Source organism: Ovis aries, chromosome 2 (genome assembly GCF_016772045.2).
Source record: "Ovis aries strain OAR_USU_Benz2616 breed Rambouillet chromosome 2, ARS-UI_Ramb_v3.0, whole genome shotgun sequence".
Classification (NCBI taxonomy): Eukaryota; Metazoa; Chordata; class Mammalia; order Artiodactyla; family Bovidae; genus Ovis; species Ovis aries.
Window position 1 is genome coordinate 238,049,238 of NC_056055.1, and position 24,610 is coordinate 238,073,847.

Sequence of the window (24,610 nt, forward strand, 5' to 3'; positions counted from 1 at the left end):
TTGGGCCCAGACATGCACACACACATCAACGCCACCACATGAGGGCTGCCACCTACCACCAGGACCTGCCGTGCCACTATCCCTCAAAGTAACTCACAAGGTAGGTACTATGATTATTCCTATTTTACAGATGGACACCAAGGCACAGGGAGGTGGAGGTGGCTTGCCCAAGGCCACATCTTAAGTCTGAGAAGCTGGGGTTGAAGCCATCTATCTTCATTCAAGAAGACTGGCCACGTGTGCCAATTCAGCTCCAGTCACAGGACTTTCATCCACTGACAATACAAAGCAGGCCCCGAGTTGGCACCAGTAAAGGCACAAGGATGGTTAAGACTCTGCTCTGCCTTCAAGGACTTCCTAGCTAGAGTGGAGGTGAGGGAACAAAGCAAAACAGAGAAGAGTCAAGGCCACGGTGGTGGGGATGGGGAGGTGGTCAGGGGAAGAAGGTAGGTACAGGGGGAAGCTTTCCTGGAGGTGGGTGCATCTGAGCAGAGCCTGGAAGGATGGGTGTCACTGTGGCCAGCAGAGATGGAGAGGGGCATTTGAGGCAAAGGGCCCAGCAGGAGCAAGGGAAAGTAGTGGGTAACACAATTTATACAGGACAAAGAGGAGCCCAGACTGGCCAAAGCAATGGGAGATGAGACTGGTGGGCAGGAGGCTGAGGCCAGGTCTAGGAGAGCCAAGTGTCAGAGTGAGAGGTTCGGCCTCGTTCTGAGTGGGGAAGACACAATTTGTATTGGAGCAGAGAAGCTGCTAGATTCAGATGAGACAGGTGATACATCCTATCAGCCAGCAGTCCTCAACCTTTTTTGGGACCAGGGACCAGTTCTGTGGAAGACAATTTTTCTACAGACAGGGCGGGAGGGTGGGGGCAGCGATGGTTTTGAGATGATTCGAGCACATTACATTTATTGTGCACTTTATTTCTATTATTATTACGTTAGCTCCACCTCAGATCATCAGGCACTAGATCCCGGAGGTTGGGGACCCCTGCTATAAGCCTTGAGGAGGGCAGGGGACTTCTCCAGAGGACACTATAGGGTCAGAAGCGGGATAAGTTATCAAGGGGTCTGGAACCAGATGTCAGAACCCAGTGAGGAAGGGACCTCAAGTGCCCATCCTGGACACAAACAGCACACGTTCCAAGCACACCAACAGAGATGCACAATGCACACGCGTGTGCATGCACACACACACACACACACACACAATCTCAAATGTTCACACTCTCTTCCCCCAGCCTCGTCCACGCTTTGGGGACAGAGTCTCAGCTGGGGACAGGGAGAAAACCAGACCCTTCTGTGGGTACAGCATCTCTGCCAGGGCCTCCCTGAGAGGGTGGGCTGAATCAACCCAGGACCCCCAACAGCTCCCCCAGCCTCAGCTCAAACTGGCCCAGCTACATTCCTCAGCTAATCTCCCCAATCTGGCAGGCGGTTGCCTGAGCAACCGTCAGCCACAATTTGGGAAGGGAGGATGATGGTTTATCCACATCCGGCTGGGCTCTGGATGGGGTGATGTAAGGGGCAAAGCAACCTCTGCAAGAGGAACCAGAGTGTAGGAGGGGGTCTCCACCCCTCCATATGCATGTATTTCCATGCACAGACGTGTGTGTGTGCATGCACACACGTGCACACCCCAGTGAGAGTGATGGCCTGGTGCTGACTTGTGAGCTCGATGGGGAGGCAGGAGGCCTGGATCTAATTCCCACTGAGCCTCTAACTCCCTGTGTGACCTTGAGCAGCTGGCTTGCCCTCTCTGAAGCCCCACTTGCTCACCTATGAAATGAGAATGAAGATCTCGGTGACTTCTAAGACTGTTCCACCTCTAGAATTCTGATTCCATTTGTGTGAGCATGCATGTGGGTAAGAATAACTTGAGGGCAGAGAGATGCTACGGGGGACAGGTATGTGAGGGGGAGCACGGGTCTCAAAGTGTGAGTCTCCCAGGCAGTGAGCTGTGAAGTTGTGGGTAAGTAGGCGTTTGTTTACATGCAGGGGTACAGTCAGCAGCAAGCGTGTGCCTAAGGGGAGGTGAGTGTATGCAGTGGGTAGAGGAGAATGGTGCATGTGTGTGCGTGTGTGCCTATGCGTGTGGGCACCACAAGCATGGAAGCACCAGACTTCCTCCCCACCAGACAGGGAATGGTGCTCTGTGCCAACTACGGCTGCCAGCCAGCATCAGTGTTTTCCAAAGACCCTAGGTAAACAGAGTCTGTTTGCAATGAGATTTTTGTTCCCTTTGGTTTGTCAATAGAACATTCAGTTCCCAAGGGATGGCCCCAGGAGAAACAAAACTTCCCCCAATGGATTACAAATTTAGGGGCTGGCCTCATACCCTACCCCTGGCATAGCCCCAACCCTGGCCTGGGGAACTCAGATACAACCCCAAGGATAACACTGGCTCATGTCATCATCTGAAGCCACACCCTCTTTCTAGGTAACCCAACACCACCCTGGAACCAACACAGACTCACCCTCGGACGTTCCTGCCCAACCTAGCCCCATCCCACGTGCTCCATCTCAGGCCTGTCTAACCTCCACCTCCTCCCTTCTTGAGGTCTCTTTTGCCCTTGAACACCATCCCCAAGCCCTGTGTATAGGAGAATACCAACCAAGCCTGGACTTACTGACTGCACAGTCCCAGCTGGTTCCTTTTTCTCTATTTTTAATTGAAGGATAACTGCTTTACAAACTCATGTTGGTTTCTGCTGTACAACAATGTGAATCAGCCATAATAATACGTATTATATACATATTACATATGTATGTATACATCATACATATTAATACATGCCCTCCCGCTTGAATGTCCCTCCCTCCCCCATCCCATCCCTCTAGGTCGTCACAGATCACCAGGCCGAGCCCCCTGTGTTATACAGCAACTTCCCACTAGCTATCAATTTTACACACGGTAGTTTATAAATTTCAATGCTACTCTCTCAGTTCATTGCACCCTTTCTTTCCTCCACTGTGACCACAAGTCCATCCTCCACATCTGTGTCTCTATTCCTGCCCTGAGGATAGGTTCATCAGTACCGTTTTTCTAGATTTTTCTAAATTCCATATATATACATTAATATAAGATAGTTCTTTTTCTCTTTCTGACTTACTTCACTCGTATAACTGGCTCTAGGTTCACCCACCCCAGTTCAACTGACTCAAATTTGTTCCTTTTTATGGCTGACTAATATCTCATTGGAAAAGACCCTGGGAAAGATCGAAGGCAGGAGGAGAAGGAGAAAACAGAGGATGAGATGGTTGGATGGCATCACTGACTCGATGGACATGGGCTTGAGCAAGTTCCAGGAGTTGGGGATGGACAGGGAAGCCTGGCATGCTGCAGTCCATGGGGTCGCAGAGTCAGACACGATTGAGTGACTGAACTGAATATTCCATTTCATATAAATACCACAACTTCTTCTGATCCTGACCAACCCCACCCAGACTCAAAGACCATGATTCCAGTCCAGAAACCTGGCCCAGCCCACTTCACTGCTCTCCTGGCCCAGATCAGTACAGCCAGACCTTAGCTAGGGCTCCCTGGCACAGCTCCCCAGAGCCCTAAATAACTGGTGATCAATTAATCAAGGGCAGGGCTAGCAGCAATATGCTCACTTTCTAATCACACAGCATTCAGCAGAGCTGCAACCAAGAAGATTACCCAGGGCCAGGCCACAGGGTGAGAAAGCTGAGCTTTACCCTCTATAGGAACCAATACAGAACCCAACAGTGCCAGCATCCTTCCAGCTCTACTGAGAAGAGAAGGAAGTCAGCTACAGCAGAGGAAACTTCAGCCAGACCTACTCCCCAACTCCTGGATCAAAAGCACAGTAAGCCCCAAAATTAACAGCAGGGCTGCCATATTGTTAATGTAAGGGGGAAAAAATAAAAGACACTTGCTCCTTGGAAGAAAAGCTATGACCAACCTAGACAGCATATTAAAAACAGAGACATTACTTTGCCAACAAAGGTCCATCTAGTCAAAGCTATGATTTTTCTAGTAGTCATGTATGGATGTGAGAGTTGGACTGTAAAGAAAGTTGGGCACTGAAGAACTGATGCTTTTGAACTATGGTGTTGGAGAAGACTCTTGAGAGTCCCTTGGACTGCAAGGAGATCCAACCAGTCAATCCTAAAGGAAATCAGTCCTGAATATTCATTGGAAGGATTGAGGTTGAAGCTGAAACTCCAATACTTTGGCCACCTGATGCAAAGGACTGACTCACTGGAAAATACCCTGATGCTAGGAAAGATTGAAAGCGGGAGGAGAAGGGGATGAGAGAGGATAAATGGCATCACCAACTCGAGGGATATGAGTTTGAGTAAGCTCCGGGAGTTGGTGATGGACAGGAAAGCCTGGTTGCAGTCAATGGCATCGCAAAGAGTAGGACACAACTGAGCAACTGAACTGAACTGAAGGGGAAGACATGGGGCAAGGCTGGACTCCAGAGGCAAAGGGCTGAAGGGAGGGCTGTTCTGTGCAGAGGTTCAGTGGACAAAGAGTCCATGGACTTTGGTAGTGCAGACACTCTGTGTCACATAAAACCACAGTGCAGTCCAGTGCTTAAGACCCTGCACTTCCTATGCAGGGGATATGGGTTCGATCCCTGGTCAGAGAACTAAGACCCCACATGCCACATGGTGTGGCCAAAATATTTTAAAATAATTTTTTAAAGTGCAGAGTAGAGAGGCAGAGGGCTATGCACGAACACGTGCAGTGCAAAGACCTGGATCTCCAATGGTCCCGTGGAGAGAGAAAGCTACATGACCCCACTGTGGGTGTCGGGGTGCAGTGCAGCGGTTCCACACTGCACAGAGGCGGAAGGCAGTTACACAGTGCACGGGAACAGAGCCAGGGTGCACAGACCTCACACACACCAGACATAGCACAGCAGGACTGGTCGGTGCCATGACGCAGTGGAGAGGTGCCCCATCCATTGTGGCCATGACCCAGAGCTGCTCGGAGGCACGGCGCACCAGTGAGCAACTTAGGGGTACACTAGGCTGGCACTGGGCACAAGGGACAGGTGTATAGAAGACCACCAAGGGAGTCCACCCAAGCTTCACTAGGCTTGGCACATAATTGGCGCTCCATGAATTCTCACCGAAAGGATGTCTAGAGGAGGCAGGCTTAACACACAGATATTTGGCAAAGAGAAGGACGTTGTGCAGGGCAGAAGGAACTGCTGGTGCTTCACACAGTCCCAAGAAGCACACAAAGTGCAGACTCGAGAGCAGGGCGAGAAAGTGGCACCGAAATGGAATGTCGTGAAGACACCGGGTGAAACAGGGAATTCGGTGCAAACGCTCTGGATCTTGAAACGCAGTAGAGCACCCGAACAGGTGAACAGGCACAGTGCAAGGCAGAGGCCCAGGACAGTGAAGGTGTGCGGGGCACAGGTGCATCACCAGGGGCTTGCAAAGGTAATGCAGGTAAAAACCCACACCAGTCCAGAGCCCTACAAAGTGGCCTCGAGCTGCAGTTTAGCTCCCGACTTCTCAGGCAGCATGCAGTGGGAGCCAGAGGAAACCTGCAGTGAAGCCGGTTGAAGCAAAGACATTGCTCATCTGGGGCTGCCTACAGAGTCCCGGGAAAGATACCGGCTGACACCTCAGTGGCTCTAAAGGGAAAGGTTGAAATAACACAGGGGCGGTGTTAGAGCGGCAGTGGTGCAGGCTGCAGGGCCGGGCCCGGAGAAGGCGCACCTCCGGGCCAGCGCAGTGAAGCAATGGGACAGAAGTGCTGCACCGGCAAGGGATGCTGTCCCGGGACAGCAGGACGGAGGGGCCGCAGACAGGCTGTTCCCGCCCGTCCCGGATGCAGTGCAGATGCCCGCGGCGACCATGCAGCGCCTACAGAGGCCACGGGATGCAGATGCAGTGTCGTGGTAGCACGCCATCTGTTGGCACAGTGCAGGGGTGCGTCGCCAGGGACCGTGCCCGATTCCAGGAGAGTCCACAAGCCTGACACAACACCATCGTCTGACAGTCACGCAGCACAGAAGACACAGAAGAGAGCCGCAAAGACACAAAAGGCAGCACGACGACAGGACACAGCACAACAGACACTGCAGATGGAGCGAACAGACACACATGAAAGTCCCGAGTCAATGCAGCGCGGAAACCCAGAGTGCAGCATGCAGCGTAGGGCTGAGATGCAGGGCAGCGCGTGGATGGAATCCAGCGGCCTAGCCTTGAGGGGATGGGTCCAGGAGCCCTGGAGAGCACACAGCCAGAGCAGTCCAGGGCCGTGATGCAGGGCAGTTCTTAGCATGAGGTCAAGAGTGGCACACGCCTCCCATGATGCTCTGGATAGCAGGGGAGCCCAGACCCCAGAAAACCCTTGTGTCTACAGCTCTGCCAGGCTGGGCTGGCCACCCTACGGGTTGGAGGCTGAGGCCCCATCCACCCTGCAGGCTTCCCCCTCTCGTATCTCCACCCCAGTGACTCTCCAAGGGCACAGGATGAAGCCACCACCACCCACAGGGCGGGCAGCCAAAACTGAGCAATGGTCCAGGTATTTCTATCTGAGCAGGGCCCCAGCGCGCTGGCAGGCAAACAATGAATTCAGATTCTGCTGAAAAGCTTTTGGACAATTAAAGCACATCCCCCTGGCCCCCAGCCCAGGGCTGGGCAGTGTGGGGCAGGAGTAGAGAGAGACAGAGAGGGACACCTATTGGATTCGGCCCTGGTACCGAGGGGGTGGGAAGTGGGATGAACAGGGAGGGAAGCAGGCAAAAGGCTTCCCAGACCCACTGAACCTGGATCGTCCCTCCAGCAGCCCCATTCCCCCTCCCAAGCCTGGATTTCATCAGAAGCCAAGAACAAGCTTTTCTGAGAACATAGGATGCTGTACCACATACACACACACTTAATAACAGTTTAGCACACACAGGGCTTACCACATGCCAGAACCTGTTCTAAACTATACAGGTACGTGTATAAAATACATCCTCACTGCAGTCCCAAGCAGTATGTTCCATTATCGTCTCTCCTCTCACAGATGAGAACACTAAAGGGTCAGAGAGGTCAAGCAACTCGCCCAAGGGCTACGTGGCTAGCAGTGGGAGAGCCAGGATCAGAACCTAGATGGTGTGGTTCAACAAGCCACACTTCACCACTGCACTCTAGGTGCACACACACGGAAACACACACATGCACACATCCTGAGCAATGTATGGCCCACCCTCTCAGTTGAGACCCCTCCATCCTGTCCAAATAGGTTTCTGATACTTTCCAGTTGTTATCTTTTGTCCCTCAGCTGTCTCATTTCCCCTTCTAGCCATCCCCCATCTATTCCCCCACCCTCAGTTGTCCCCCCAACACCACCTGTCCCCTCATTCCCAGCTGTCCCCATCCCCCCAGTATAGCTTTATTGCAGGTTATGTCCCATCCCCACTCATGGTTCCCCACCCCACAGCTGTCATTCCATCCCTGGCTGTGATCTTGCCCATCAAATATCTCAACACGCCTTCCCAATTTCCCTCTCCCAGTCCTTCCTCCCCTCTACTGTGCGTGCATGTGTGTGTGCTCAGTAGCTTCAGTCATGTCCAACTCTTTGTGACCCCATGGACTGCAGCCCACCAGGCTCCTCTGTCCATGGAATTCTCCAGGCAAGAATACTGGAATAGGTTGCCATGATCCTCTCCAGGGGATCTTCCTGGCCCAGGGATAGAACCCGCATCTCCTGCATGTTCTGCATCGCAGGCGGATTCTTCACCACTAACCCAGCCCTTCCTCCCAGCCTAGTGGGGAAGGAGACGGGAAATGCTGCAGCCCACTGAATCACGTGCACTGTAGGTGAAACCTGGTCAACCGTGCCGGAAAGGGTCTGAGAAGGCTTCCCTGGGGAAGTGACATCAGAGCTGGACTCTGAAAGCTGAGCAAGACGGCAGGCTTCCAGGAACTGAGACAGGTAGGAAGGGCATTCTTGGCAGAAGGCACAGCATGTGCAAAGGTAAAGAGGTGTGAAAGGGCCTGGCGGGTTCTGGGATCAACACTGGCCTGGTGAGCCTGGAGCCAAAGGCGGGCAGGGAGGAGCGGGGTCAGGGGAGGAGAGGCATAAACACAGAGCAGTCATGGAGAGCAGGGCCTGGGTCATACAGGGTCCTCTCTGCCATCTCAGGCTTTGGCCCCTGGGCGATGGAGAGCCTTCAGCTTAGAGCAAGGGAGTGGCAGCATCCTATGTCTGCCTGAGAGGCCATTCAGATCCTGGGGTGGTGGAAGCAGGCAGATGGCAGGACAGAGACCAAGAAGGGGGCCACTACAATGGTCCAGGCAGGGAGTGAACGGGCTGCAGGGAAGGGGACATGGATTCAGCAAAGCCTTCTTCAGTAGCCACGGACTGACAGTCCATCCACTTGGTGAGGTGTCCAGGCCTCACTAAAGATGCTACAGCCCTTGAACCTCTAGATCAGCACTATCCGTGGAGTGTTTTGCTGTGATGGAGATGCTCTTTGACCAATACACAGCCTAACCAATACAACAGTTACTAGCAAGAGGCGACTCTTGAGGACTAAAATCTGGGTGGTGAGACTGAGGGACTGAATGTTTATTTAAATTAAAATCTAATAGCCAGGGACTTGCCCAACGGTTCAGTGGTTGATAATCTGCCTTCCAATGCAGAGGATGTGGGTTCGATCCCTGCTTGGGGAATTATGATTTCACATGCCACGGGGCAACTAAGCCCTGGAGCAACTAGAGAAATCAGCGCAAGGCAACTGGAAAGAAGCCCGCAAGCCACAATGAAGAGCCTGTGCATCGAAACAAAGATCCAGGGTAGACAAAAAATAAGTAATCTCATAACCACCTATGAAGAAGTAGCCACCAAACTGAAGAGTGCAGGTAAAGAACAATTCCACTATTTGATAAAGTTCTAGTGACTATCCATTGAGAAGCAGAACCACAGGGGCTTCCTCCAGAGGGCTCTGGCACTGGAGACTGTCTGAAGATCAGGAGGCTGGCCCCCTGGAAGGTAGCATCACAGGCTGGGTTGGCACAGGCCCAGGCCCTGGTCCACAGTGGAGCAGAACCACATGGACATTCCCCACCCAAACATACACACCACTTTCCTGGAGATGCAGACACCTAAATATACACCTAGACACACTGACTATGGAGCACCTTACAGCCAAGCCCACCAACACCTGGATACTCCAGCACAGGCGCACCCCATTGCTGGATACATAGATACCCCAGACCGAGACACGTGGGTACCCACACCCAGGCAACTGGGCAGCCCCACAGCTGGGCACAAGGCAGCTACAGTCCCCCACACCCATTAACCTGAGGACTCCCAGCCACCGGCGTACACCCACCTCTGGATCCAGAGACACTGAGATATTCTTATGTTGACACATCCTGATCTCCCACATCCGGGTCCTGGGACACCCACGCCCAGATCCTGAGATGTCACCCACCCAAAGAGCTCTGCACCCAAACTCCAGGGATCTGATACATGGATACCTGGAAACCCAGCATCAGGCCCCCCGGGATCAGAGCAGCTGGTTGCCTCCCAACTCAGAATTCAGATCCTGCCACACAGGGTGACCAGATGGCTAGACCCCCCCCCCAGCCCCCCAAGAAGCCATACGTATGTCCTGTGCCCAAGGCTACAATCACACAATCACAGCCACACACACACACACACACACACACACACACACACACACACCGCATTCTGAGGGTCCAGATGTCAGGGTGACACCTGTACACACCTCCCCTGGCCCCCCCGAACCCCACCTGCAGGGTCACCGCAGGGAGCAGCACTCCCTGATTCCTGGGTTCAGGGGCAGCCAGGACAGAGGCTGAGAGGAGGACAGAGGACTGAGGGGAACACCTGCCCTCCCCCCACAGGGCCCTCCCCCTCCTCCCCAGACCCGACGCTCAGAGTGACGGTTGGGACTCTGATGCCTCTCACCAACTGTCGAGCCTCCAGGACAAAGAGCTGAGACCAGGGATGACAACAGGCCCTGCTAGCTGCTGGGGGGCAAGGGTGGTTGTGGGAGAGGGGGTGGCGGACAGCAGCGGGGGCAGGGTGAGGGGCTGGCAGGCAGAGAGATGACCTCTCCAACTCCCAGTTCCCAGATGACACTCTCTGTGTGGCCTTTTCATACAACACCATTCCCCCCACCCCCACCCCCCACACCCAGCAGAATTTTCCAGATTCCTGGAGGGAAATCTATTTCTTCAATCTCTACTTTCAGTGGAGTCGGTGCGCCCCCATCTGGCATCTCCAGCTCAGAACTTGACCCCCTGGACATCACTCATTCTTTCTTGCCTGGTGTATTTACTCAGCAGGAGTGGGCCAGGCCTTGTACCTAGCAGTTAAGCTTCAAAAGTGAGCTAAATACCCAGTCCCTGTCCCCACTGAGCTCATGGTCTCTAAGGGAGAAAGGACCAATAAACTGTAATTACAATAATTACAGTGCTGTGAAAAAATCCAATCAACACCCCCCTCCTCCCTTCTTGGACTGGAAGAGGGAGTGACCAAGGAAGGCTTCAGGGAGGAGGTGATGTCTAAGCTGAAACCTGAAGGAGGAGCAGGAGCTCACACAGTGAGGAGGCGGACTTAGAGAGCTCTGGGGAGAAAACACAGCTTGTCCAGAAGCCCGGAGAGAAGACAGAGGGAAGTGGGCATTTAGTGGGTGTTGGGAGGTGGGTTAATCTGGTCAGACCATAGGATGCAAGGCAAAGAGCACAAAGCTGATGGGACTGGACAGGCAGGCAGGGGTCAGAGCAGGCAAGAGGACCTGGGGGAGGGACTTAACCAGGAGGTAATAGGGAAACTTCAGAGGGTTTCAAACCAGGGTTTCAAATGTGTTTTAGGAAGATCCCTGACACTATGGAGAGAGGGGTGGAATGAAAAGGCTGGAGCCTGCCTGCACAGGAAAGATGGGTAAGGATGGCGAGAAGGTGGACAGATGAGAGAGATCCTGAGATGGCATGAGGGCCGGGTGCATCAGGATACAGGAGAACAGCTTGGAGGAGGGAAGGATGTTGAAAGAAAAAGGAAGGCACAAGGCTGCCCCAACAGCTCTAGCTAACGCAGTCCTGTATGACCAGCCACCCCCCACCCTGGTCTGGCTTAGCTGATGAAAGCAGGGCAGGACAGTGGCACACCTGGAACAAGCAGGGCACCCACCCTGGGTTTTCCCTGGCACCAGAGCTGGGCAGGAGGCCGCCCAGGAGCTCAGCACCCCCCACTCTGGCCACTTTCACATCTTCCTGCTGAGTCCCTCCCCCATCCCAAGGAGAAATGCCAGCTGCCCAGACAAGCCTTTATTGCCCAACCTGAAACCACTGGGCAGCCTCTCCCTCATTCCTGCTGTCCACAGTGCCAGCAACCAAAAGGACAAAATGAGCTAGAACGCAACGGAATAAATTACTGCCAGATTTGCATGGCTCAGAGACATCACCACCCACCCTTTGCGGGGAGGGGGGACTCAGGAGGCCCTTTCAGGGAGCTGGGCTGACTCAAACCAGTTCGGGGACGCGGGGAGATCACATCCCTTCTACTCAGGGCTTCTGAATGAAGCTCAACAGTAATAGCTACAGGTGTCAGGAACTGTGGGAGAGAAGTGACTCGCCCAAGGACACAAGGACAGCAAGTTGCAGAGGCAAATTTGAACCCAGGTCCCCCTGGCTGCAAATCACAGCCTCTGGGGCTCTGTAGCCATCCTCAAAACCATCGTTTGTTCCCTGACACTCACAGACAGAGGCTTACTTTACAATCTACCAAATACCATACACCTTTATCATGAAGCCGAAGGGACAGAGCAGAAAACCGGGGCCCCAGGAATGGAAGCAACTGGCTCAAGAGCTCAGTCCCCACCCTCAGCCGTCGGTAGTCCCCCTGTTAGAAGAGGGGGGCACATCTGAGGGTTCTCAGAATCAAGGCGATGGAGGTAGGGATGGGAGTGCATGTAGTACCCTCGGTTTGATCTCAGAGTCGGGGAGGGGGCAAAGTCGCTGCAGGACAGGGGTAAGGGTTGGGGGAAGATAAGGAGGGAGGTCGCCTTAGGGGTCCTTTCCGACGCTCAGGGGTCAAAGCTAAAGCTGTGAGCGATGGCCTGGGGCCGCAGGGTCCGGCTGACCTGAGTCAGTGGCAGGAGAGGCTGCGAGCGCCCTGGGAGCTCCGCCCGAGAGGCCGGATCGGGCGGCAGGGCAGCAAATGCGATCGGGAGAGGCCAGTTGTCGGAGACCGGAGGCCTGAAGGAGGCTCCCTGGGGCCGAGGTGGCTCTGCCTGTGTCTCGGCTCGGAAACCCGTCTGGGGCGTCTCCCCGTTACTCGGGCGCCCCGGGTACCAGACTGGAGCCGCCCAACCAGAGCGGGCGGGGATGCTGAGGCCGCCGGGAGGGCACAGGCCACCCCCGCCCTAGAAAGGCCATCAGACGCAACTCCGCAGGAGAGGGCCCCCGGTGTGGCATCCCAGGCCTCCGGGTAGGATGGGGGGGTGGGGGAGGCGGGGACAGACACATGAACACACATAGCCGCCGCCGACACACGGTCCACAGCACACACGGACACACAGCCACAGCTCTGGATACACACATTCAGAAACGCGACCGCACGCACAACTTCACACACACACACACCCCTCCAAAAGACTCCACTCTCCGAAACACACTCAGAGAGACAGCGCGGTCACACGGCACCCAGAAGCACCGAGATACACGCTCACACGCGTACACTCACACCCCCGCCAGCCCGGAGGCCGTACAAAGTTGCGGAGTCGACGAAGGGGGGGGTTGTCCCAGGAGACCCCGGCGTCCGCGGCGCCTCCAGCGCGCAACCGGAGGGGGCGCCGTCCGGCCGCCCAGAGCCAGGCCCGGCCCACCCGGACGCACCCCCCACCCCGCCCCGCCGCCTGGGTGCAGCCGCGGCCCGGTCCCCGCACGGTGGCCTGGCCTCACGGCCCTCCCCTCCAGCCGGCCCCGGCGCGCCCCGCAGCCCCCCGCGGCCGCCCCCACCCCGCGCTGGGCCCTCCGGGCCCCGGCCCCGGCGCCCCGCAGACCCGGCGCCGTCTCGGATCCGCCACCAGCCAACGCCGCGCTGAACTCGCGAAACAACAAACAGCCCGACATGTCGGAGTCGGCGGCCGCCGGGCCCCCATCCCTCGCTGCCAAGCCTCAGGCCCGGCCCGACCGGGGAGGCAACGGGCGCCGCCAGGACAACTTGTTCCGGGGCCCGCGCGCCCCACGCGCACACCCGAGGGACACACACACAACACGACCTGCACCGCCCCCTCGGGCGGCCCCGGCCCGGGGCACACACTCAAGCCGTGGCCCAGGCGAGGACCACACTCGCAACATTCCTGGACACGCAGCCAGCTTGCACGAACACACTCACATCCGCTCCAGACACGCTCCTACACACGCATTCCCGGCACACTCGGCATTCACTGGGACCCACGCAGCCCCCGGCAGAGCACACCGCCGGCCCCAGACACACGTACACATCGCGCACACCGCGCGCGGACACACTCGTTCCGGACCCGTTCCCACGCCTTCACACACGTACACGGATCTCACAAGCACACACATCGCACACACGTCCTCTGCTCCCCACGCGGGCAGAATCCACAGAGCACTCTTCGCCACACGCAGAACAAAAAAACACAAGCCATTCTCGGACACACAACAAACAACACTCCAGGCTAGGGCACACACAAATGCCCAAAAATGCAACACATCAGCAGAGGCAACTCCTGCCACACAACCGAACTCAGATGGACACACAACAGACATACAATCCTACTTGGCCCCACACACACACTACACAGAGGCAGACACGACACTCGGCGCACACCCCATGCCTTTATGCACACAACATTCACCCCAACATACTCGTGGACACACAACACACACAGCACCTTTTCTTGCACATCCCTCAGACACATTCGCAGGCACACCACCCCCTGAGCACACGATCGCACATCCAACACTCAAGACACACCGGGAGCAAGCTCGCCACGTCCGGTCATCCAACACTCCCACTTTCTTTCGAGATACGCCACCGGCGCCGAGGCTCGGCGGGGCAAACTGGGTCCGACCGACGCGCGCTTACCTGCCGGAGTCTCGGTCTCGGGTGCGCAGAGCTGGAAGGTGAGCGCCAGGACGAGAGCCTGGGCGCGGGCCATGGTGCGCCGCCGCCTGCCCCGGGGCCCGGCGCGGGGGGGCGCCGCCGCCGGAGCCCGAGCCGAGCCCGAGGCGAGCCAGAGCCGGAGCGAAGCGGCGCGGCGCCGAGCGGGACTGGCGCCGAGTCCAGAGCGGGAGCCCAAGCAAGCGGGGCGCTGACGTCAGGCTCGGCCGCGCGTTCCTCGGTCTCGAGGCGCCCCCTACTGGCAGCCGCGCGCTCCCCTGCCCAGTCCGGTCGCCCGCGGCCCTGACGCTCCCCGCCCCCACTCCCGGACCCCTGCCTGGCGGTCCTGGGCTGGGCCTGGATTCCCAGCCGCCTCACCGACCTGCTTAGGTGAGCAGATCCACTCCTCTGCTCATTGCTCGCGCCTAGCTTGCACACAGCTCTCCGGGACAGAGACCCAGGGACACAGAGCCTCTCGGTCCTACCCAATGCTTGAATCCCCTCTACCTTGATCCCTTTCAGTGCACATCCACATTTATCTCCAAGGACAAGGAGCTCATTACCTACCAACGGCAGGTGATGGGGTCTTGGAAACGCTAGCTTTTGGAGTTGTTCGTAGTATTCCTTTCAGTTCAGTTCAGTTCAGTCGCTTAGTCGTGTCCAGCTCTTTGCAACCCCATGGACTGCAGCACACCAGGCCTCCCTGTCCATCACCACCTCCCAGAGTTTACTCAAACTCGTGTCCATTGAATCGGTGATGCCATCCAACCATTTCATCCTCTGTCTTCCCCTTCTCCTCCTCCCTTCGATCTTTCCCAGCATCAGGGTCTTCTCAAATGAGTCAGTTCTTCGTATCAGGTGGCCAAAGTATTGGAGTTTCGGCTTCAGCATCAGTCCTTCCAATGAATATTTAGGACTGATTTCCTTTAGGACAGACTTGTTGGATCTCCTTGCAGTCCAAGGGACTCTTAAGAGTCTTCTCCAACACCACATTTCAAAAGCATCAATTCTTTAGCGCTCAGCTTTCTTTATAGTCCAACTCTCACATCCATACATGACAACTGGAAAAACCATGCTTTGACTAGATGGACTTTTGTTGGCCTTTATCACCCTTTTAATGTCCATGGGATCTGTAGTGATGTCCCTCCTTTCATTTCTGATATTAGTAATCTGTGTCCTTTCTCTTCTTTTCCTAGTCTGGCTAGAGACTTATTGATTTATTAATCTTTTCAAAGCAGCAGCTTTGGGTTTGGTTGATTTTTCTCCATTGATTTCCTGGTTTTCATTTCACTGATTTCAGCTCTAATTTTTATCATTTTCCTGCTTCCCTGGCATTCTATTTGCTCTTCTTTTTCTAGTTTCTTAAGGCAGAAGTTTAGATGATTAATTGCATATCTTTTTCCTTTTCTCACATATGCATTCAGTGCTATAAATTTCCCTCTATGCACTGCTTACCCAGCATCCCACAAATTTTGATAAGCTGTGTTTTCATTTTCATTTAGTTTTCACTTATAAATATGTCAAAAAATTTAAATTCCTCTTGAGATTTCTTTGACCTATGTGTTATTTAGAAGTACATTATTTAATCTCCAAGTATTTGGGGATTTTTCAACTCTCTGTTATTATTTCTAGTTTAATTCCACTATGATCTAAGAGCAATCACTGTATGATTCTTTTCTTTCAAATTTATTAATTTGTGTTTTATGGTCCAGTCTATCTTGGTAAAAATCCATGTGATCTTGGGAAGGTTGTGTGCTCTGCTGTTGTTGGATGAAGTAGTCTTTATTTATTTAGTTGCGGCATGTGGGATCTAGTTCTCTGACCAGAGACCAAACCCTGGCCACCTGCACTGGGAACTCAGAGTCCTAGCCCCCAGACCATCAGGAAAGTCCCTGAAGTAGTTTTTAGATGACCTTTATCTTTAGTTGATTGATGGTGTTGTGGAGTTTAATTATGTCCTCCCTGAGTTTCTGCCTGCTGGACATGTTTATTTCTGAGAGAGAGCTGTTGAAGTCTCCAGCTGTAATAATGGATTCAGCTATTTCTCCTTGCTATGCTGGCTGGCTTTTTAAAAGTTCTTTCTCTTCATGCCATGAAATCTACCCCCCTCACTGACTCTCATTGATTCTAGTCTATCTCCGGGCTACACAGGTTAAGTCCATCTGGGCCTCTGCCCAGTATAAACCCTTGTACAATGACTACAAACTAGTTGTCCATTTCTGCATAAGACCAGGTGCCTTCTATGTGTTTCACCTGTACGGATTCATTTAATCCCTACCACTATCTTTCCCATGACATAGTTGAGAAAATTAAGGTACAGAGAGAGAAAGTGACTTTTCCGAGATTATGTGTAGTAAGCAGCAGCTCTGAGACTTGAATCAAAGACATCTGGCTTGAAACGAATAGAAACTGAGGCCTGTCTCCGTATGGAGCAAATCAACAAACACTAGATACCAATTTTTCTGTTCAACAGTTGCTCTAAGCCAAATTGAAGACATAAGACAGATAAAAATCCCTACCCTCATGGAGCTTATATTCCAATGGGAAGACAAGAACAATATACAACCAAAAAAAAAAAGGCAAATTCTCTGGTGTGTGAGATAGTAGTATACTGTAGAAATGGGGGAGATGGGACCTCCCTGGTGGTCCAGTGATTAAGAATCCACCTGCCAATACAAGAGACATGGGTTCATTCCCTAGTCCAGAAAAATTCCGCATGCCCAAGAGCAACTAAATATGCGCACCACAACTGCTGAGACTGCATGCCGCAGCTGCTGTAGACCAAGCACCTAGGGCCTGTGCTCTGCAGCAAGAGAAGCCTCTGCGATCAGAAGCCGGCGCACCACAGTGAAGAGTGAGCCCCCGCTCACTGCAACCAGAGAAAGCACACGTGCATCAGCGAAGACCCAGCAGAGCCATCAGTAGATAAATAAAAGAAAGAAATGGAGAGAAACTGTAGGGGAGAGGGGATTGTTGCTGTTTTAAATGGAGCGCCTACTCTTATGGCATATTCATTGCATGTCTGCAGCTTTAGAACACGAGCTCCCTAAGGGCGAGGATTCTGTCTTATATCCCACTGCTTGGTATCTGGCCTGTATTCAGCACTCAAGAAATATTGAATGGATGAACAAATGCAGACATGGTTCTTGCCTTCGTAAAGCTTACATTTTCCCGGGAGAGACTAACAGCAAACACACAGAGAAAAGACAGAAAGGACCATCCAGAAAAGCAAACTCAAGGAGAAAAATCTGATGAAAAAGAAGAAGCAACCGGGGATGCTGCCTTTTGCAGAGGACTGTTGCAGAAGCCCCATGGCAGGAGTTTACTGCTGGTCCCATTTTGGGGGGATGTGGAAACTGAGAAAAGCAGAAAAGTTTTTTGGGTGTCTCAGAAAGCATAAGACACTTGTCCAAGGTCACGCAGCTAATAATGGTGGGTCCAGAGCTCAAACCTAGATCAGACTGATTCCACAGCCCTCTTTGTGCAGAGGAAGACTATGGACAGAGACTGAGCTGGAAGGAGAAAAGGACACAAGTAACAGATGGACAGATGAAAAGAGAACATTCTGCTCCACTTGAAAAAGACCATAGGTTTCTCTAATCCTTGAGAGAAGAAGGAAGGGAAACGGAAAGTCTTGGCCTGCAGTGACCAGCCCAAATCTAGGGAAAAGGAGATGGTACCACCGACAGGCTCAGGCCACAAGGAAATTCAATTACTTTCAACTCATGGAATATTCATGACACCTGCCCTGTGCCCTGTGCCAGGCCCCATATTGGGTGCTGCTGTCATGGAGATGCACTAAATGTGGCCCTACTCTTGCCTGGAGGGGGAAGTGGGCACATAAATAAGTAAGAGACTGTGTCCTAAAGGTCATAACACCAGCCCAAAGAAAACACAAAGGCACCAGGGCTTGACTCAGCCTGGGGGTTTGGGAAACAACATCAAAGAGGTGATACCTGAACCTGGAGTTTCCTAGATAGGCAATGCAGAAAAGGGCATTTCAGGCAGAAGGAACAGCCTGAATAAAGGCAGGAGACATGGAAGTACTGGGAAAGGTCAGTGTCAGGTATGGTTGCATTGTAGTCTCTGCATGGTCCAGCAGCAGAAAACTAAGACAGTGCGGAAGCTGAGGGACAAAGGGTCTCGAATGTAAGACCAGGACAATTGGATCTGGTCCCCTCAATCAGTGGTTCTCAAATGGCGCCCCTGAAGAAGCCCGAATGTTCCTCAAGTCAAGCTGAGGGATCCTACGGGTGAATTACAACCACAGTCATGTTTTTCTCTTTTTTTCTAATACTTATTTATTTGTTTATCATGGGGGATCTTTTCGTTGCAGCCCTCAAATTCTTAGCTGTGCCTAACCAGAGATTGAACCCAGGCCCACCACATTGGGAGTGCAGAGTCTTAGCCATTGGACCACCAGGGAAGTCCCAGTCATGTTTTTCTAATTTGCAATTAGAAAATAGATTAATTACAATGAGTAGAAATTTGTGGTTGTTATTTTAAGGTGTTTTTCCTCCATCTATTTTTCTGAAGATTTTAAAACATGTCAGTAGTGTGAGAGAATGATAAAATTAGCATAGAACCATAGTTTTGTTTACAAGTTTAAGTTTAATATATCAATAGTTCAGAGTTTTCTTATACAAAGAACTGTAGCTTCTGGTTCTCCCTGAGTATTGAGTAATCATGGAAGGATTTTAAGCAAGGGATCAACAAAATCTGGTCTTTCTCTTAGAAAAAAGAAAGTAATTCTGGAGGCCTAAGAAAGAAGGAAATGGAGAGAGAAAGAAGGGAGAGAATTTCAGTTAGGAAGAAGATTATTGACACAGTTCAAACAAGAGCTGATGTCCTGGGCCAAAAATGAGAGCTATCATGATGCCCAGGGGACCACATCCAGCCCCCAAAGAGGAAGACAGGCTGGCTGAGGCTGGGTGACTCTCCAGGCTTCCTGGATGAGCTGCCCAGGGAATTCAGAAGAACCAGTTTCATAAAGAAGATAAAATCAATAGCTCAATGTCACCTAGGGAGTCTTCCAACAGAAATAGAACTGTGTGTCACTGTGAAAATAAAAGATGGGCAAGACTGGGTGTGTGTGGAGGGGAGGTGTGTGTGTGTACTGGGAGGAAGACTTGGTCTTCCTTGGAACACTAATTTTCTCTAATAATAAAAATAAGTAGGGGCTTCTCTGGTAGTCCAGTGGTTAAGAATCCACCTGCCAATGCAGGGCACACAGGTTCAATCCCTGGCCCCGGAAGATTCCTCATGTGGTGAAGCAACCAAGCCTGTGTACCACAACTACTGAGCACACGAACCGCAACTACTGAAGCCTGTGCTCCCCATCAAAAGCCACCGCAATGGGAAGCCCAAGCAGTGCAACAAAAGCAACCCCTGCTCACCACAACTGGAGAAAGCCTGAGCGCAGCAACAGAGATCCCACTCGGCCAAAAATGAGTAAACAAATAAACAACTTTGTTTAAAGTACAGATACTTTTGATCATGCACTGTAAGCCAGTCTGGGTGTTTTACAGATGATATTTCTCATTTAATCTTTACAATAACCCCCGATAACAGTTATCAAATGCTTTCATGCCAAACATTGTGTTAAATGTTTCAAGTGAATAATAGCTCACAATCACCTTGAATCAGATACCGGTATTTCCTTTATTTTAAGGATAAGGAAATGGAAACACAGAGAGACCAGGTGGCTTGTCCAAAATCAAATGGCCAAACAGTGGCAGAGCCAGGACTCAAAGCCAGGTTTGCCAGAATGCAGCATGTGTGCCCTTTGACCTGACACTTTGTTTTCTTCCTCAGAGGAAAGGCTCTAAATTGGCAACTTTGAGGTCAATAAAACCCAGTGAAAGGAATTCTTCCTTATCCTTTTAAGCCTTGGTTCAGTGTTTCTCAAGTTTGTTCCCCGGGCCACCTGCATCAGAAAATTCTTGAGAGCTGCTTGTAAGAAATGCAGATTCAAAAGGGAAAAAAAAAGGAAATGTAGATTCCTGAAGAATTATGGCAACTAAACGTAACACGTGATCATGAATTGGGTCCTGAACAAGAAAAATTATATTCAAGGGATAACTGATTAAAATGTGAATAAGATTTGGTGATTGTGCAGACTTGTTAATTTCTTTATTTTGATCATTTTGTTACACGTTATCAGTTCAGTTCAGGCGCTCAGTCGTGTCCGACTCTTTGCGACCCCATGAACTGAAGCACACCAGGCCTCCCTGTCCATCACCAACTCCCGGAGTTCACTCAGACTCACATCCATCGAGTCCGTGATGCCATCCAGCCATCTCATCCTCTGTCGCCCCCTTCTCCTCCTGCCCCCAATCCCTCCCAGCATCAGAGTCTTCTCCAATGAGTCAACTCTTCACATGAGGTGGCCAAAGTACTGGAGTTTCCGCTTCAGCATCATTCCTTCCAAAGAAATCCCAGGGCTGATCTCCTTCAGAATGGACTGGTTGGATCTTCTTGCAGTCCAAGGGACTCTCAGGAGTCTTCTCCAACACCACAGTTCAAAAGCATCAATTCTTCAGCGTTCAGCCTTCTTCACAGTCCAACTCTCACATCCTTACACATGATGTTAATTTCTGGGGAATCTAGATGAAGGTATAGAGAGAATGTGATTATTTTACAGATCTGAACTTATATGAAAATTAAGTTAAAATTTTAAAAAATGTATTAAAAATGTAGTTTCCTGGATTCCCTCCCCAAGATTCTAATTCAGGTCTGAGATGGGACTTCAGGTGGTTTTCATACATATTGAAGACTTTGAGTCACAGGACTGTCTCCAGCACCACCTCCTCCAAGAGCCCCCACCCCCACCTCAGTCCCAAAACACCTCTCTCCTTCAGACTCCAGAAGTGCCCTCTGTCATGCCCTAATATTTAACTCGGGTTTTAGTTATGCTTGTGTCTTCCTTCCACAAATAATGTGATAAGCATCGTTCTTGGGGTACACCTCTTTACACCACATTTCCACAAAGGTCTGCTTTAGTCAAAGCTATGGTTTTTCAAGTAGTCATGTACAGATGTGAGAGCTGGACCATAAAGAAGGCTGAGCACTGAAGAACAAATGTTTTCAAACTGTGGTGCTGGAGAAGACTTTTTAGAATCCCTTGAACAGCAAGGAGATCAAAACAGTCAATCCTAAAGGAAATCAATCCTAAATATTGACTGGAAGGACAGATGCTGAAGCTGGAGCTCCAATACTTTGGCCACCTGATGCGAAGAGGTGGCACTCACTGGAAAACACCCTGATGCTAGGAAAGAGTGAGGGCAGGAGGAGAAGGGGACAACAGAGGATGAGATGATCAGATGGCATCATTGACTCCATGGACATGCGTTTGAACTCCAGGAAATAGTGAAGGACAGGGAAGCCTGGTGTGCTGGAGTCCATAGGGTCGCGAAGAGTTGGACAGGACTGAGTGACTGAACAACAACAAGGAATGAGAAAGATGTCTCACAGTTTCAATCGTTGGCCCGAGGTGGCCAAGCTAACAAGCGGCAGGTCTAGGATTTGAACCTGTCATCTAACTCCAAACCCAGTACTCATACCTCCACATCTACTTACATCTACTCTACTTAGTGTAGGGAAGTAAGGTTTGCCACCCAACCCTGTTAGAAGACAGCTGGGATTAAATCAAATAACGCCTCATTTGAACACAGTGAGCGCCATGTTCACTGTGAGGAGAAACTGAGGCCAGGGGAGGGGAAATTGTCTTCCCCCATATCAAACATCAATTGCAGACTTTAAGCCAGTCCCAGCTTTAAGCCAGTTTCTAACGTTCATTGTTAGGAGTTCAACCCTGGGAGGCTCAGAGTTCCCGAGACACCCCTAACTCCCTCCGCCGACTACTCCTGGTTTCCCAGGGAGTTTCACCTAGCGCCAGCGCCAGCTGCGGAGGACCGCGACAGCCCTTTAAAAAGAGCGAGGGGCGTGGTCACCCGGGAGGCGGGGCCGGGTGCAGGCGAGCGGTCGCTGGAAGATGACGTATCTCGCAGCGTCTGGCTCTGAGTTGACTGGACGGAACATGTGGGTTTGCGGGGCGCTCTGCAGGGCTCGAGCCCCGGCCCAGCTGGGGCAGAGGCGGCTCCCAGAGTCCCGCCGGCGACGGCCTGCCTCCGCCTCCTTCTCTGCCTCTGCCGAGCCTTCCCGGGTCCGGGCGCTGGTCTATGGACACCACGGGGACCCAGCCAAGGTCGTCGAGTAAGACACGGCGCCGAAATAGGGGAAGGGGACTGGGGTTGGCAGGTGGGTATTAAGATGCGCTTTGGGGAAGGAAGACTAGAAAGGGAAGGAGGGTCAAGGCCAGAGGAGGATAATAGGAAACTGTTGTCCAGGTGTGGTAGCTCAGAAAATCCGTGCTTGAGGAAGTTGAAAACCTGGCAGGCACAGTTACGGTGACAGTGGCCGACGTTCGCTGATCCTGTACTCTGTGGGCCAATCTGTATATAAATGGATGCTCTCATTTAATCGTCACGACAACCCTTTGGTGCGGATACTTGATTTAGCCCCATTTTGCAGATGAGAAAATGGAGACATGAGAAGTAAAATCACTTGTCCAAGATCACACAAGCCAGTAAGTGGCAGTCAGAATTTTTGAACCCACAGCTGTCTGACTGGCCTACGTGAATTCCTATGCTCTATTGTTTTATGGAAGGAATTTTCAGAACACTTTTTTATCCATTTGGATCTTCACTTCTCATAGTGAAGTAGATCAGAAATCATTGCTTCCAGTTTGCAGAAGGCAAGTGACTTGTCCAAAGTGATTTAGCTAATAAAAATTGGAACAGAGGAATTCTTGGCTTCTGAATCCTGTCTCATGTGATTTCCTCTCCAGTACACTGTGTGTGTGCCTTTAGCTAGTTAAAAAGAGCTCCTGTTTTGGAGCCATACAGACCTAAGATCAAATACAGGCTTGGCCTCTTAGTAGCTGTTTGATCTTGGACAAATCACTCAGCCCCTCTGAGCCCTTGTTACTTTTGTGATTATATCCTAAAATTCTGTTGGATCTTAATCCATGATTTTTGCATGTGGCTGAAAAAAACAGTATGTGAATTTTCAACAATTAAACATCTGCACACAAGTGCTTATAGCCATGCAGAAGACCTAGTGAGGTCCACTAGTGGTACGAGGGTGAAGCACGGATCTGGAAATGAGAAGACCTGGGGTCAAGTCCTTGCCCTCCCTGTCCTACCTGTGTGTGTTTAACAAGTTACTGAGATTCTCTGAGCTTCAGTTTTACCATATTTAAAAATGGAGTTATAGCTCATAGTGCTAATCAGCTTCAATAAAAGGAATGCTCTTCACCAAAAAGTACCTGCATACTCTCTTGCAGTCCCTTGTTTAAAACTCTTTGATTCCCAGAAAATGGTTTGATTGCTTTCCAAATGACAGACAAACAAGGAATTATTTTTATGATTCAAATTCAGGCTAGAGTGCTGGCTTCAGCAGCTCAGATATTAAATTTGAAATGATACAGAGATTACCATGGTCTCTGCACAAGGGTGACACGCAAATTTGTGAAGTGTTCCATATTTTTACTTAAAAAATACAAGCTAGATGTTTTGACAGCTGAAGAGGATAAGCCTCAGATATCAGTGCATGGTCATGCACTCGATTAGAGCAATTGAAATTTTGAGAATATACATCAGTCAGTAAACCCCAGTTTGTATGTTGATCATAGGTGATAAATCACCATGTTGGGAAGACATCCACTGAGGACTGCTGTCATGAGTTGGTAAAGCTCTGATGAACACTCTTTTTCCAGGAACACACCCCTAGTGAGAACGAAGTAGTGCCTCTCACAGGCTTGCAGTTTTTATGTGTCTGCTTCAGGGCCCGCCACAGAAAAGGAGCTCCAAAAATATTAGTTGAATCTGAATCTAGTTTCTGTAATAAGTGTACCTTTTATTGAGTTCTGTGGTGATGAGGCAGGTGTCTCCGATGTTCAGGGACCCTGAGAGAGGCATGGGAAGGTTAGGCAGCCAAGCGCAGCTGCCTCCTGATAGATTCCCACCCCTTGGAGAGCCAGGGAAGCTGTTATAGAACAGACTGATCTGGTTGCAGATACCACTTAGGAAAAAGAGCTTCTCTTATCTCCTTGTGTGGAACCCTGATCATTTCCCAGAAGTCCAAAGCACGGTCTTTCCACGAAGCATTGTACTATTTACCTGGCTGTGTTTGGTCTTAGCTGTGGCACGTGGCATCTTCATTGTGTCATGCGAGATCTTTCACTTCAGCACACTGACTCTGGTTGTGCCACGCGGGCTCTGGCGCGTGCAGCTTCAGTAGTTGGCAGCGCATGTTCTTGGTTGCTCCACGGCATGTAGGATCTTAGTTCTCCAGCCAGGGATCAAACCCTCTATTGCCCCGCGGATTTTCAAACACTGGACCACCAGGGAAGTCTCCATCATCTAAGCAACTCTGATGCCCCAGCCAGGGTTGAAAACCATTGTCCTGTGGGTACAGACTGAGGCAGGCAGTAATTCTCTCTGCCCCTAAAGGACAGCCTTCC

The 24,610-nt window shown here is 51.5% G+C and overlaps 2 protein-coding genes and 1 non-coding gene across 17 annotated transcripts in view; 2 read left to right on the forward strand and 1 right to left on the reverse strand.

Annotated features, from left to right (window-relative positions):
• The window catches only part of PTPRU (protein tyrosine phosphatase receptor type U), an 87,227-nt gene extending 72,970 nt beyond the window's left edge, over positions 1-14,257 (reverse strand). For all 6 annotated transcript variants that reach the window (XM_027965389.2, XM_027965388.2, XM_042244446.1 and 3 more), the window contains exon 1: positions 14,071-14,257. In XM_027965389.2, the coding sequence (XP_027821190.1) occupies positions 14,071-14,143 (73 nt within the window). In that variant the 5' untranslated portion in view covers positions 14,144-14,257. The remainder of the gene's footprint in view (positions 1-14,070) is intronic.
• Positions 14,258-22,090: 7,833 nt separating this feature from the next.
• Positions 22,091-24,610, forward strand: part of MECR (mitochondrial trans-2-enoyl-CoA reductase) — a 42,986-nt gene continuing 40,466 nt past the window's right edge. For 8 of the 10 annotated variants that reach the window (XM_027965393.2, XM_027965394.2, XM_012150244.4 and 5 more), the window contains exon 1: positions 22,091-22,299. In XM_027965393.2, the coding sequence (XP_027821194.2) occupies positions 22,124-22,299 (176 nt within the window). In that variant the 5' untranslated portion in view covers positions 22,091-22,123. Of the gene's footprint in view, positions 22,345-24,610 lie in introns of all 10 variants that reach the window. The other 2 variants (XM_042244455.2, XM_042244457.2) reach the window with 2 other exon arrangements.
• LOC114113328 (U6 spliceosomal RNA) lies at positions 23,532-23,635 on the forward strand. Its single transcript, XR_003588387.2, has one exon. It is a non-coding gene; the product is annotated as a U6 spliceosomal RNA (small nuclear RNA).